We start from the raw sequence: 13,454 nt of genomic DNA on the forward strand, positions 1-13,454 counted from the left end.
AATTAATATGTAAAAAAATAACATCTCAAGCTCTATTTTACACATGTTGGGATAGTCTAGGTGTCAGAGTTTCTTGGACCAAAGGCAAAATTTCCTGCCTACAAATCTCAAGGTTTCCAAAAAGACAGCAAAACTCAGGGACCTGGTGTGTGAGTGGCGGCGGCTGCTATACAAATGCAAGGGCAGGATCTGATCCTCATCCTGGACAGGAGACTAGTTGAAGATCCAAATAGCAGAGATGCAATATTTTTAAAGAAGAGTGGCAGGAATTAATTCAAGGATTTTTCTTTTTATAACAATGGTTCCAGAAATACAGAAATCCTACCTTCCACTGCAACGAATGAAACCACTGATCCCTCAGGTAACTGTTTGCAGCCTGCAATTTAAAGAGAGAGAAGCACATAAGTGGGAGCATTAGATGCTACTAATGCTGCACACACCATTAAACCAACACACAAACCAATCACTCACGCGGTTTTTAAAGTCTGGAAAGCAGCCCACTGCTTCATTTCTTTGAAGCCATTAACCTTGCATGTCTACTCCTGGATTGCTCCTCGCTTCAGAACACGTCCTTTGCGTGCGCGAAGGACTATTCTGTCATAGCAACAGGAGGAGGCGATTTCCAATTTATTTCTCTTGCTTTGAAATGGAAGTAAGTGGAGCTGTAATTGCAGCATCAGCCTTCCAATGGCCATAAAACACCTCCTTACTGCCAGCCCCCTGCTCCAAAAGGCTGGCTGTATTAGTCCACTGCCAATAGGAACGTGTTGTTAATGCCCTTCTTTGAGGACCAGCCCTACTATTGGGCAAATAAATGGGCTACATCCCTGCAAAGTTCAACTGTCCCCCTACTCTCAGTTGTGTATGTGTATGTGTGTGTGTGTGGAGGAATCCCACCCCATATCCAGTATTGAAGTAAAGTTGAATTGGTAGACTAATCCACTTCTCTATGCATGATGGTGCATGAACGAGCACCATCTCGTCTTCTACCTCTGGCAGCAAAAAACATCCCACCCCACATTCACACCTCTGGCCCTTTGGAGTTGTCACCCCCAGCCTTGCAACCTCAAAATGCTTTGGGCCACAACTCCCACCATCTCCTTGAACCAGGGCACAACAAAGCTCCACAACTCAAAAGATGGGAGAAGAAGCAATGTAAGGTAATAATGCGCTCAGTTCTCAGCGACTGGATGAGAGGCAGACTGGCAATCCCTCTCTGGTCTAATGGGTACAAACAAATATTTGTTGTATTAATTGCTTGACATGGCTGATTAATTAACAATTAGGAATGCTAATAAGCCCAGCTTCCAAACACTGTTGAGAATGTGACAGCACTCTTTCTTTCTTTGTCATTCCATGGTTAACTTAAGACAATCAAGTTCAACATTTGATCCCAAACAAATGATTGCAATGTGAGCGTGTCACATTTAACTATAGTTTGTTACGGCATGCTAGAGATAAAGCTGAGAACTATTGTCCCAAACCCTGTAACCTTTGGGCATCTAGCCCACATATCATTGTACAGCTTACATTATACCTACTCCACCAAAGGAATGACAAATTGTTCTTTATGAGTGACAGTCTATACGATGGTATAAAGCCATCTATATACAACACTTGGAACATTTTCCTTGCTTGAGGATGGTACAGAGAGCTCCTTTGAACCTTCCAGCAGCTGGCACTCAGTCTATGGTAGCACCGCACAACTGTTGGGCACAGACCAAGTGAACACTGCATGTTGTGGGTCTTCTGGCAAGCATACCATATTGCTAGACACCACATCCCTCACCACACCATAGTATCAGTCTGCATTGCTAAAGAGAACCAAAAGGGATGGTTTATTTAGGGAATAAACTGTTACCAGGAACACAGCTCTCTTCGCTACAGTTCCCCTTTGCGTAAACCATTTTAACAATCCAAGGTTTCAACATCAACAAGAAATGCAGCGGTGGGAGGGAGGGAAAGTAATATTTGAGCAGACTTTTTAACACGCAAACTGCCTTTCATTTCGTGAGCAGCCATTTTAGCAGGCCGAAGACACTGTTTCAACCCTCGATTCAGCAGGGACGATCCTGATTCATCCTCTTCTGTCCCACTTTTTTAGCTGCTCTTAAAATGCCTCAGTTTCTCTGTCCTTCTCCCACTTGTCCACTTTGTCTTCCGCTTGCTTCAGTTGTTGCAAACTGAGTTTAAAGGGCAAAAGTCATTTGTATTCAGTTGACTCAGGGTGGGGAGAGGAGTGAGCAAAATATTTCCCTTCCCAGTAGGTTCAGGCAAAAGCAAACTGCTGCACTCTGTTCTTCATTAAAAACCTTTGCCATCTTGATCGAACTCTCATGTTGCTTGGCCACATATGTCCTCATTTTCATCTGTGAAATGCTAGATTTCAAAACTTTTCATTATTCAACACTTGCTGCAGCAAGACCAAATGCTAGTGCTTTGCTTGCAACATTTTGGCAAACTAATGTTGGTGGGATTGGGAACTAACTAGGAAAGTGTAGCAATTACAGTTGCCCCTCCTAACTTGTGGATCTGGGATCCTCGAAAATCCGCAGAGGGGCAACCTCCACTATTTTTAATGGGGCGCGTGGACAGGCACGCACCCCATTCAAACCTATGGAGCTTGAATATGCGTGGGCCTCTGTTTTTGCAAGTGTGTGTGTCCTGGAACGGATCCCCTGCAAAAATGGAGGGCCAATTGTACTTGTTTTGCATGTCCATTCCCCCCTCTTTTTGCTTTCATTATCATTCAAGACAGAGCTTGGGCAAGTTACTTTTTTGAACTACAACTGCCAGAATCCACCAGCTGGCACCCACCCATGGTCAGGCTGGCTGCAGAATACTGGGAGCTGTCATCCAAACCAATAACCTTTTACAAGCTCTGAGCTTAGGTTTCTAGTCCTCTAGATTCTTAAAAAGTACATTTTGTCATGCTGATCCTTGCATTTGTTATAATATTCGATTGATCATTTAATGCAGTTTTTGTTCTGAGACTTGAGACTTGCATTGTGTATGAGAGAGGGAAAATAGTATGAAATTATACAGGGAAAATTAAGATTTAAAATGCCCAAAGTGGTCCTTGACTGTGAGTTATGCACAATTCCTCCTCTGTTTTGGATAAGAAATCTCAAAATCTTTCTTTCTTTCTTTTAAAAAAGCTTAATGATAAAGAAATAAAATCCTATATTTAGCAAGCTGTGCATCGCTCCTTTGGCCAAACCATGGTGATTTACAGGTTTTTCATGTAATCCTGAAAAGCATATTATTTATGCAAAGGAAGGGTATCAGTTTCTGAGCCTAAAATAGAAACAGGTGCAAACAAGGGGAAAGGCTGAGGAAGAGGGGAGAGATGAAAAAACTGGCAGAGAGGAAGCACACATACAATTGTATTCTTAACTTTTATTCTGGGTTTTCCCTGGGAGATTCTTGTGATAAATAAAGAAAAGGCCGTGCTAATTCAAAGAACAGCAAGCTGCGCATTATCTGCAGCCATTGTTGTGCTTATCGGGAATTTCTGTTCTGTTAGTTTTTCCTTCTGGGTACACCTGATTGCCAGGAATAGGCTTTTTATAAAATAGCAACACAACAGGGCGGCCAAATGTAGAACCCACATTTAAACAAATGTCCAAGGATGAAAATGTTTGCCTGCCTCACTCTTCCTTCTAAAGGAGCTCTGAAGCATAAAGATACACAAGCTGGGTCTCCCTTTCCATATTGTATTACCATTATTCATAAAAGGGTTCACACTTATACAACTTTTCCAAATATTAATCAGGTGTACATCCAACGTACATCAGGTGTTATTGTGCTATTATGAGTTGCAATCTTTACACTCAGCCTGCAAAGAAACTAGTGCTGTTATCCCCATGTTACAAAAGAGACCAAGTCTCCCACAAATTCACTCCCACATTTCAGAATCGATGTGCACAGAGGAAAGTTCACCAGGGATTATCTCTCTAGTACAGTGATGGCAAACCTATGGCACACGTGCCAGAGGTGGCACTCAGAGCCCTCTCTGTGGGCACACACACCATCGTCCCAAAACAGACTTCACTAGAGTTTGTCATTAGAAATCCAGAGGGACATGGCACTTTGCGATAAATAAGTGGGGTTTGGGTTGCAGTTTGGGCACTCGGTCTCTAAAAGGTTCTCCACCACTGCTCTAGTATTTAAAGAAATCTTGTAGCACCTTTGAGAGCATCTAAAAGAAAGAAGTTGGCAGCATGAGCCTACATCCTCAGATGCATTCTACCACTAAGTTAAAAGTTTCTAAGCTTCTACCTCCAACACAGGTAAAGCAATTTTTTCCTCTAAAATTGGGAGTGGATTTGCATGTTTTACTTCAACACCACCTAAAGTTTTCCTGAAGACTTCTTGATAAATGCAGTGTCCTCCACCTAACAAAAGGGGCCTGGACCTCACAAAGGATGGAGACATGTTGGGTTACAAAGAAGCATCTTTTTTGTTTGGCCAATGGATGTTAAATTTCCTGGACTTTCATAATCTCCCAGTGACCAGGAGGAGGAGGTTCCAGCCTGAAAGTAATACCCCTCCGTACCATCTGAACTGAGAACAGCCAAATGCAGGCTTATGACTAACATCTTCCATTTTAATTCTCCTTTATGGTTTTTAACACCTTGCCTAATGAAGAAGCCAGTGGAGCTTCGAAAGCTTGCAATATGTAATTGTGCATTTTGGTTGGCTCAATAAAAGTATAATTGTTCAGTGGATTTTTTTATTTGCTCTATGGCTAACCTGGCTACCCTTGAATGCTTGAGTTAAGTATACTTAAGGAAGCAATTTTCATCCAAGTCTGGGACTCAAAGGGGATAGCAAATTAAAAATGATACTTAACTAAGGCCCGTTACAGACCGCCCAAAAGGGGTGGTCTCGGGCCGCTGCCGGTTGCAGCGCGGAGGAGTCGCAGCAGCCAAACCGCGTGACTCCTCTGAGACTCCTCTGCGCTGCAAAGAAGGAGCGCGAAAATTGCGCTCCTTCCAGCAACCCGGAAGAGACGCCGCAAGTGCCAAAGCGCGCACTCGCGGCGTCACTTCCGGGCCGCAACATGCAGATGCAGAGCGTCCGTTACTTCAAAATGGCGGCGGCCATGTGGAACGGCTGCCGCCATTTGTTACGGACTCTGTCCGTAACAGGGTAAGGGGCGTCTGGAAGAGACGCCCCTTTTTCAAAATGGGACGTCCTAAGGACGTCCCTTGTGGCGGTCTGTAACCCGCCTAAGTATCTTATAGACACAGAATTCTGGTCAATAACAAACAACAACATCAAAAAGGAAATCACAGCTTTCCACTCAATCTGTATGCACACACACAAGCTGTGACTTGTAGATGCACACAGAACTCTGACATGAAACTCATGGGAGTCAGCCCCTTCCTTACCTTACATTTCGGGCAGAAAAAAAGAGATGCAGGAGCTGACACACTCTTTACTGTGTCATGACTTTAAATATAGCTTTCCCCCCTGAATTCCCCAAGTAACTGGCTTCTATTTTTGTGCTTTCCTCCTAGATTCATCAAACACTGGGGCTACATCCAACGGAACTTGCTTGCATTGGGAAATTTGCTCTTTCATCAGGATCTGTCACGCGTCACGAATCCAGATGTGACAGCTCCAAATGAAAACAGAACAGGAGCAATTGTGTCTGTATGGAGACGCCAGCCACTTTGCAAAAAGCTCTCATTCGGCCATGGAAGGCAGGGGTCCAATACAAACATTCACAGGAGCCTAGCGTCCATTCAGTTCCATTATTGGTTGCGGATGAAACAATATTATGACCTCAGATCTTCAAAAGAAAACACAGTGGAGCAAAGCATTCCTTTGAGGTGCCAATTTCTCATGATAGCCATTAATTTGCTTTCAGGAGAACAACATCATGGCTGACCACTGCTGATAAACATCTACTGGCCCTGCCAAATTCTCTTTATGCTTGGCCCAGAGCTTTGACTTCGGAGTTGTTTTATGACTCTTTGTCTTAAAAAGAGCCCTTCCCTTTACAAAAAAATCCAAGCTAGAAAAAGATTATAAATGAGAATGCAGAGGGATTCAGAAAGAAACCCTTTACATGTCCTCTGACTGTTCCAGTTTGACAGGGACAGTCCTGAGTAAGCCCAAATCACTGGGAGGGTAACAAGTTGTGCACCATGTACTATATTTTCTGTACAAAGCGAGTTTCTCCTTAGAAGCAGTTTGAGCCTTCCACATTTCCGTCTTCGCAGCTCCTTCTCTACCAGAAATTAGTTAAGTTGACAAAAACAATTGTATATACAGTACTCATGTAGAAAGTTTAATCCAAAAATTGATCCCCAAAACCTGAGTCGACTTATCAATACAAGTACTGTACTTTAACGCTCATAAAAAAGGGAACCATCCTCTGGTGAAAGGCAAGAGTATAATCTCTCCTGGAAGTACTAACTCCCCTCTACTCTCTCGTCCTTCTAGCCTTTAGTGTGAACACAAATAGTTATGCCTGCTGGAATTTTGTAAGTTTTTTGGCACTTCGTCCTTTAGAGCCCTTGTTACGTGCCCCTAAGTTTTACCCTCGACTTATCCACAATCCATAATTGGGACCCCCAAACCTGCCCTTGAGTTATACATGAGGTTGACTTATAGTCGAGTATATACGACATCTTTATATAATGGCAAATCCTTCCTCTGCTAGCCAGAAATATTATGAACAGATATTTATCTCAGGGCACCTCAACAAAGCCAGGTTTTGAATGCCACCACTCATCCAGACAAATCTGTTGGCAAATAAAGGCTGGTCACAGTAAACTTCTGACTGTTCTCAGGTCACCCTTGCATTCGGTAATCTCACATCCAGCAGATTAGAGCAATAAAACAGTAGGAGAAATGAGAAAGCAGTTCTTTTTGTGTTGACCATACCTGTAACAAGACTGTCCCTCCAGGGATTGTGAGCTGTAAACAATACTTTGGGGCATTCTCCCAAGAAAGCAGCTGAACATCTTCAATTGAGCTGTAGGAAATTGAGTTTTCCATGTACCCAGTTGGCTGCAGGGGGAAAACAAACAAGATAAAAAGGGGGGGAAAGATTAATAAGTGATTGAGTTTAGCACATCAAGACGACCATAATGAGGGTTAAGTCACTTGTTCAGAACAGACCATTTGCCCAAACCAATGTTTTAAAAAGTAACGCAAGAAAATATTGTTAAAGTGGGAGAGGGAGACAGATAGAGTTTGTGTGTTAGCAGTGCTAAACAATGAGCAAACTTAGCACTTTCCAACAGGGGAGGAAAATGAAAGTGGAAATTCCCAAGAAGAAGTTAAATTCTGTTGTGCCCAACAGCATATTTAGTGCATTGCACAAAAGTCAATATAGAATAGTCCACATCGTCTAGTTTGGCACCCCTGAACCAAACTAGAATTACAGCTGGTTCAGGGGTGCCACACCAGAAGATGTGGGCTATTGGAAACAATCTTCATTTATTAGCAGAATGTAGCCAGAGTTGTGCAGAAAAGAACAACGTAAGTGTTAAGAAGTCCTTGATAAAAGGAGGACGAAGCTTATTGATATAAAAATAAAGATGAGAAAGAAAAGTCACTAAGGCTTACCCAAACATTGGGAGAGGAGCCTTTGATGTTTATTTGGGATTCATAAGTGAGCAACACAAGTGACATGTACATGATCCACTGGGTTTGTTCCCTTGTGCTTTTGTTCCTAATGTCGCAAAGCGGCAGGATCAAGCACACTACTGATATCTGGACATTAAACCTGTCAGCAACTCTTCGGTTTCCAAAGATGAATCTTGACTCACTTGGCAGAAACCAGAGGAGAAGCTGCTCTAATCTGCAACCTTCTTGTGCATTTATTGTGCTTCGGTGCAAACACCCGCACCCTCCAGGAGTCTCTGTGACATCCTTGCAAGGAAGTGAGAGTCACAGGTTTTAAAAATAAAGCCGCCAGGTTAAAGTGAAATATAAAAAGAGCACCTTGGTATTTCTAGCAGGGCTTGACTGCTGAGAAGTGTGACCTGGTAGGAAATGTACAGATAAGGTTCTTGATATCTTCAAACTAATACACATGACTTTACGCATGTACAGTTACCCCGCCGTTTGCACGGACTTCATATACGCAACCCTTGCATACTCGGGAGGAGCAAAGGGGGGAATTAAAATGGGGCACGCACCCCCATTCAAACCTATAGGGCTTCAATACGTGCAAAATACCATTTTCAGGGAGGGTTCCGGAATGGATCCCCTGCAAAAACAGGGCTGACTGTACACACACCATATAGGTCGAGCCTCCCTTATCGGAAATGCTTGGGACCTGGAGTGTTTTAGGTTTCAGATTTTTTTGGATTTTGAAATATCTGTATTTATGCGTATGATCATAATGACATCTCGTGGGAATGGCACACAAACCTAAACACAAAATTCATTTACGTTTCATATACACCTTATACAATAGCCTGAAGGTAATTTTACACAAAATGTGTTAATTCCAACAAAATGCAACAAAACCAATAAATATTAACAAGAATCAACATTAAATATAAGCAGAATTAGAGAAGCTCCTAAAATGTCAAGTTATACAACTGAGCACCAAAGTTAGTATCGTACAAGCCACAGTTTTCCCTATTACCATGTACGGATGTGAGAGCTGGACAATGAAGAAAGTGGAGAGGAGGATAAATAAATTCCCTTGTTCTCCTCTGTACAACGTTAGCAGACATGTTTTCGAACTGGGGATGTGAAGCCTTTAGTTCACCAGAGGTCTTAAGTCTTGACCATTGTCCAAGCTGCTTGGCAGCTGAAATCCAACATTCAAAGGTTCGCCAATCCTGTTTTAAATGTCAAGTGTGTCACTTTTAAGTCACTCACGTCTGCAACGCTATCATTCCATGCAAATAAAAATTTCTCCTGAAGTGTTACTAATTCCCATACACCCTCAGAACAATATTGCATTGCTCCTTTGGAGAGGTTGAGGTGTGTTTGTGTTGATTTTTTTGTGTTTATTGTTTTTGCAGTGTTAGGTGGGCTGGGGATTTGGGGGGTATGCTTTGTTTCGGCAGCCACATCACTCCTTCCTGGCTCAAAGGCCCTTTTCAACTGTACTTCTAGAGCGACACTTTTTGTGCCGAAATTTCCGTATTGCATTGGCGCTGGTGAAAAAGAAAACAGAGCGCCTCCCCTTCCTTGCTCTCTTCAAACAAAGGGCCTGTGATGCAGGAAGCCTGATAACCTTCTGTTGATTCATTTACCCACAATATCATTCCAGACTTGCGATTGAAGTCCCAGGGGTTTCTCCTGATAGTTCACGTCATGTGCTCCCTACTGGAGAGCAATTATCTCATGCTCACAGGAAGCCACAGACCCAAGCACCTTTGGTGATCAGTATGCACAGCCACGGAAGGAGCGCTTTCCAAGTCCAGCAAGCACAGGGGCTGCTTTCCTTGGGAGATGTTGTCGAAGAAACAGGGGAGCACCAAGAGGCACAAACTATCAGGAGGATGGAGAAGAGTTTCCACTTTCGCATGAGTCCCACAAAGGATAACCACTCCCTTTAAACTCATAAATGTAATGTGAACTACTCAAATCACATTGGTGAACAAGCCGGTGAAGGAGGGGCATTGTATTACTTTCACAGCATACAGGAACTAAGGAGATACAGTATGAAAAGTTTTTGTCTGTATCAGACACAAACATGCAACTGATTTCATTGTGGAAGTTATGTATGTACAAGAGTCCAAGTGATTTCTAGCCCACAATCGTCACTGGGGACTATAGCAAAATAAGTGTGGAAGCAAGGGCCTTGAACAACAGCGGAACAGAGAAAGCAATCAGACATCTGTAAAAGACTCACTTGAAGAACGTAAAAGTAATCTCCTCCAACATTTAGCCCACTGGAAAGGAGAATAATGTTTCTGAATAAGGATATTCTGTACTTAGGTGAATTATAGAATTAACAGCCTCCTCAAATCTCTCTTTCTTGTGTGCCATTTCGGATTTACAGTGACCTTAAGGCAAACCTATCATGGGGGTTTCTTGGCATATGTTCAAATGCCATTTGCCCTTACCCTCCTCTGAGGTTGAGAGTGTGTGACTTGCCCAAGCTCACCTAGATTTCCGTGGCCAAGTGGGCAACCAAACCCTGATCTTCCAGCATCCGAGTCCAACATTCAAACCGCTGTGCCACGCTGGCTCCTGAAATCTCTATTATCCCCTGACAAAAGCCGTCTAAAAGGAAGATGCCATCCCCACATTGTGTGGCTGCAAATTTCATGCTTCATCATTACTCATTCTGAAAAGAGGTATTTTTGTGTGAGTCTCGCCATCCCACATCTCTCAGATCGGAGGATGACACAGCCACTTGGTGGAGCCCCAAAACCATACTTTAAGCCCCCGCTCACGGAGGAGATGTGGGAAATGATTCAATGCACTCCCCCACTCCTGTGCCCTTGCGAAGCGATGCTGAGTTGGATCATGTGCCAGGAAACAGCTCAAGCCGAAGGAAAATCTGCCGACTAAGTCATGAGTTGTTCTCGATGCACAAAAGCTAGGTCTGGTGCCTGGGAATGGCAATGCCAATCAGCGTGAATCATGGCGCTGGTTAAATAAGCAACCCATAGGCACTGCAGGAGTGTTTTCCAAAACAGTGGTTATTTACCCTCAAGCTGACTTTGATGGTTGCCTTATGAATGAGATACCCCCAAGAACCCTGGCCATCCACTGCTCTGCGCAGGTCTTGCACATTCGTTTCATAACAGATTGAGAAATGTGCATGGGATTGCCCAGATTATTGTTGATGATTTCATTCATAGTTTGAAGAAAACAGAAGCTTGAGTGGTACTGGTATGAAATCTGTGTCATACTAAGTTCTATGCAATATGAGCCAAGAGCAACAATGTTCTGGGGGGGGGAAAGCCGGTTTGCTCATCAGCAACAGCATTCTGAATCAGCCAAAGGAGTCAGACAGTACCATTTTAATTTCCCATAATGCCCCTGACATGCATTGCTCCAGGGCAGCGATTGTCAACCTTTGGTCCTCCCTTTGTTTTGGACTTCAGATCCCAGAAGCCCCAAAGTTGGCCAACAGTCAGGAATTATGCGGACTGCAGTCTCAAAACATCTGGAGGACTAAAGGTTGGGAACCACTGTACCAGGAGATTTTGGAAAATCGAAAAAGTAGCTCCCAGATTCTGAAACTTCATACCACTGGAAAAAATTGGAGAAGGTAAAGGCCAGGTGCCAGCCAGTGGATTCTTCTGGGAAAGTGGGCCTGCTTTGTGCAAACACTTGGCTAAGCCACAAAAAGCAAACTTTCCAAGATGACTATTATGCCAGGGATCTTGTATCACCTTTGAGATGAACAGTATAAAAGAAGTTGTAGCATAAGGCTTCATAGAAGTTGTAGCATTAGCTTTCACAGACTTGGGTCTACTTCCTCAGACCCAGCCAAGTCTATGATACACTGTCCTTCGCACAGTTGGCTTCAGAGGTGCTGCAAGATCCCTTTGCATACAGATATTCCAGACTTACATGGCTATGTCTCCGAATTCCATTCTGTTAGACTGAGACACAGAATTCTGTCTATTTTGTGTTTATTTGGTTGGTTCTATGGAACTTTTCTTAAGGAAATGAAGAAATAAAGTGCCAGCTATGAATAGGGGTCATATCACACTATACAATTATAGCACTATGATTCCACTTTAACTACTGTGGTTCCACGTTATCAAATCCGAGGATTTTTCAGTTCAGGGTGAGGCACTTAGAATTCTCAGCCAGGGAGCTCTAGTGCCTCATGTTTTGTAGTCCTCTATACCTCTTGTCTTCAAACATCCCAGACCAACAAGATGAATCTAATCCCAGTCTCCAATCCAAATGCTGTTGTTGTTCAATGCCATCAAGTCAGGACTTCAGGGATGCTATGAGTGAGAGACCTCCATGATGCCGTCTTTTTAACAGCCCTGTTAAAATCATGCAAACTCAGGGTCATGGTTTTCTTGACTGAGTCTGTTCACCTGTAATACAGTCTTCCTCATTGCCTACTGCCTTCCACTTTTCCAAGCACTATCCTCTTTTCCTCTCCAGTTACACTGTCTTGATTTGCTCTAGGACCCATTTATTTGTCTTTTTGTCTGTCCCTGGCATGCATCCAGTACCCACTTTTAATTTTTAATATACTATATGTAGTTGCTATTGTTATTATTTTCCACTGCATTTGTCTGTTGGCACTGAAAGATGTATCTAATGCCTCCTTCTGTCATGTATAATAATCCCAAGTAGATCAGACTTTTCATGCATAGGTGGCATCCCAGAGGCAGGCATTTTGCCCACATCCTCTGGCTTTAATCGCTGCAAAACATCCCACAAAATCAGACCAGATGGCAAACAGGATACATCCCTTGGCTGATCTACATTAGCCATGCTCTCTTTCTTTGCTTGCATCCGAGCTGCCATCCAGCCTGAATCACTGCCCTTATTTCGAAGGTATTCCAAAAGAGACAAATACTCTTCAAAAGATGGGACACACACATACAAAAAAGGCACAATTTTTTAAAAAATGGCATTTTAAAAAAGCAATAAAAATACAGTAGGGCAGACCAAACACTTTAAAATGTCCAGGGAAACAAATGTCTCACTCTGTCACCAAAACAATTTGCAAAGGTTCATGCAAGTGACACCTGTTATAAGAGCACTGTTCCAAAAGTGGAGGAGCCCTAAAGGAAAGTTGCACCCAGGCATAATGCTCACTATCTCAATAGCAAAAGACACAATAAAATAAATCTTCCCTCACTTATTTAAGGCTTCCATGATAACCACAGTATCTCCCCTCTGCTCCAGAGAATCCACTGGCAGTACTGCCTGGGGATACTGGGAATTGTAGTGCTGAGGTTCTAGGCAGCATCAGTATGGGAAAGACTGCATTACAGAGATGGTATATGGATTACTAAAACAGTATGACTGTAATAGTTTCCAAGGAATGTAAGAAGGGGGAGATCATGATTTATTTACCCAGTATTCAGTCATTCAGTCTGAGAATAAAAAAGTGACAATTTCATTCCCACGCCAACCAAACAATCCCACAGCAAAGCACAGGCTGTGCTCCTAAAACCATTTACAAATTTGCAAGAGACCTGAAGAAGGATTTTTCTATTAATCAAAGCACGACATGCACAACAGATCTCTTCATCATTTGGCTGATATAGCCAGTCCCAGCTAGAAGTGTTTTGCAACCAACTGAGAAATCTTCGCCAGTGTCACAAGGACCGCACATTGCAGTAGTCTAACCAGGAGATGTCAAAATATGGATGACTGTGACATCTGACTGGAAGGGATCACAGCTGAAACATCAGGTGGAGAATGCCAGGTTATTCCCATGTCACAGTTGCAAAACCACTCATTACAGTCTCAGTCATTCTTTTGCAATTGCTGGGGCACTTTCATATCAGCTGGAATGAAAGCACGACATATGACAC

The 13,454-nt window shown here is 43.0% G+C and overlaps 1 protein-coding gene across 4 annotated transcripts in view; it reads right to left on the reverse strand.

Moving 5' to 3' along the window:
• Positions 1-13,454, reverse strand: part of LOC121937511 (c-Maf inducing protein) — a 117,231-nt gene that overhangs the window by 39,876 nt on the left and 63,901 nt on the right. For 3 of the 4 annotated variants that reach the window (XM_042480749.1, XM_042480748.1, XM_042480751.1), the window contains 2 exons: positions 6,901-7,026; positions 326-376 (listed from right to left, as the gene is read on the reverse strand). In XM_042480749.1, the coding sequence (XP_042336683.1) occupies positions 326-376; positions 6,901-7,026 (177 nt within the window). Of the gene's footprint in view, positions 1-325; positions 377-6,900; positions 7,027-7,587; positions 7,841-13,454 lie in introns of those variants that run through there. The other variant, XM_042480750.1, reaches the window with a different exon arrangement.

Source organism: Sceloporus undulatus, chromosome 8, assembly GCF_019175285.1.
Source record: "Sceloporus undulatus isolate JIND9_A2432 ecotype Alabama chromosome 8, SceUnd_v1.1, whole genome shotgun sequence".
Lineage (NCBI taxonomy): Eukaryota > Metazoa > Chordata > Lepidosauria > Squamata > Phrynosomatidae > Sceloporus > Sceloporus undulatus.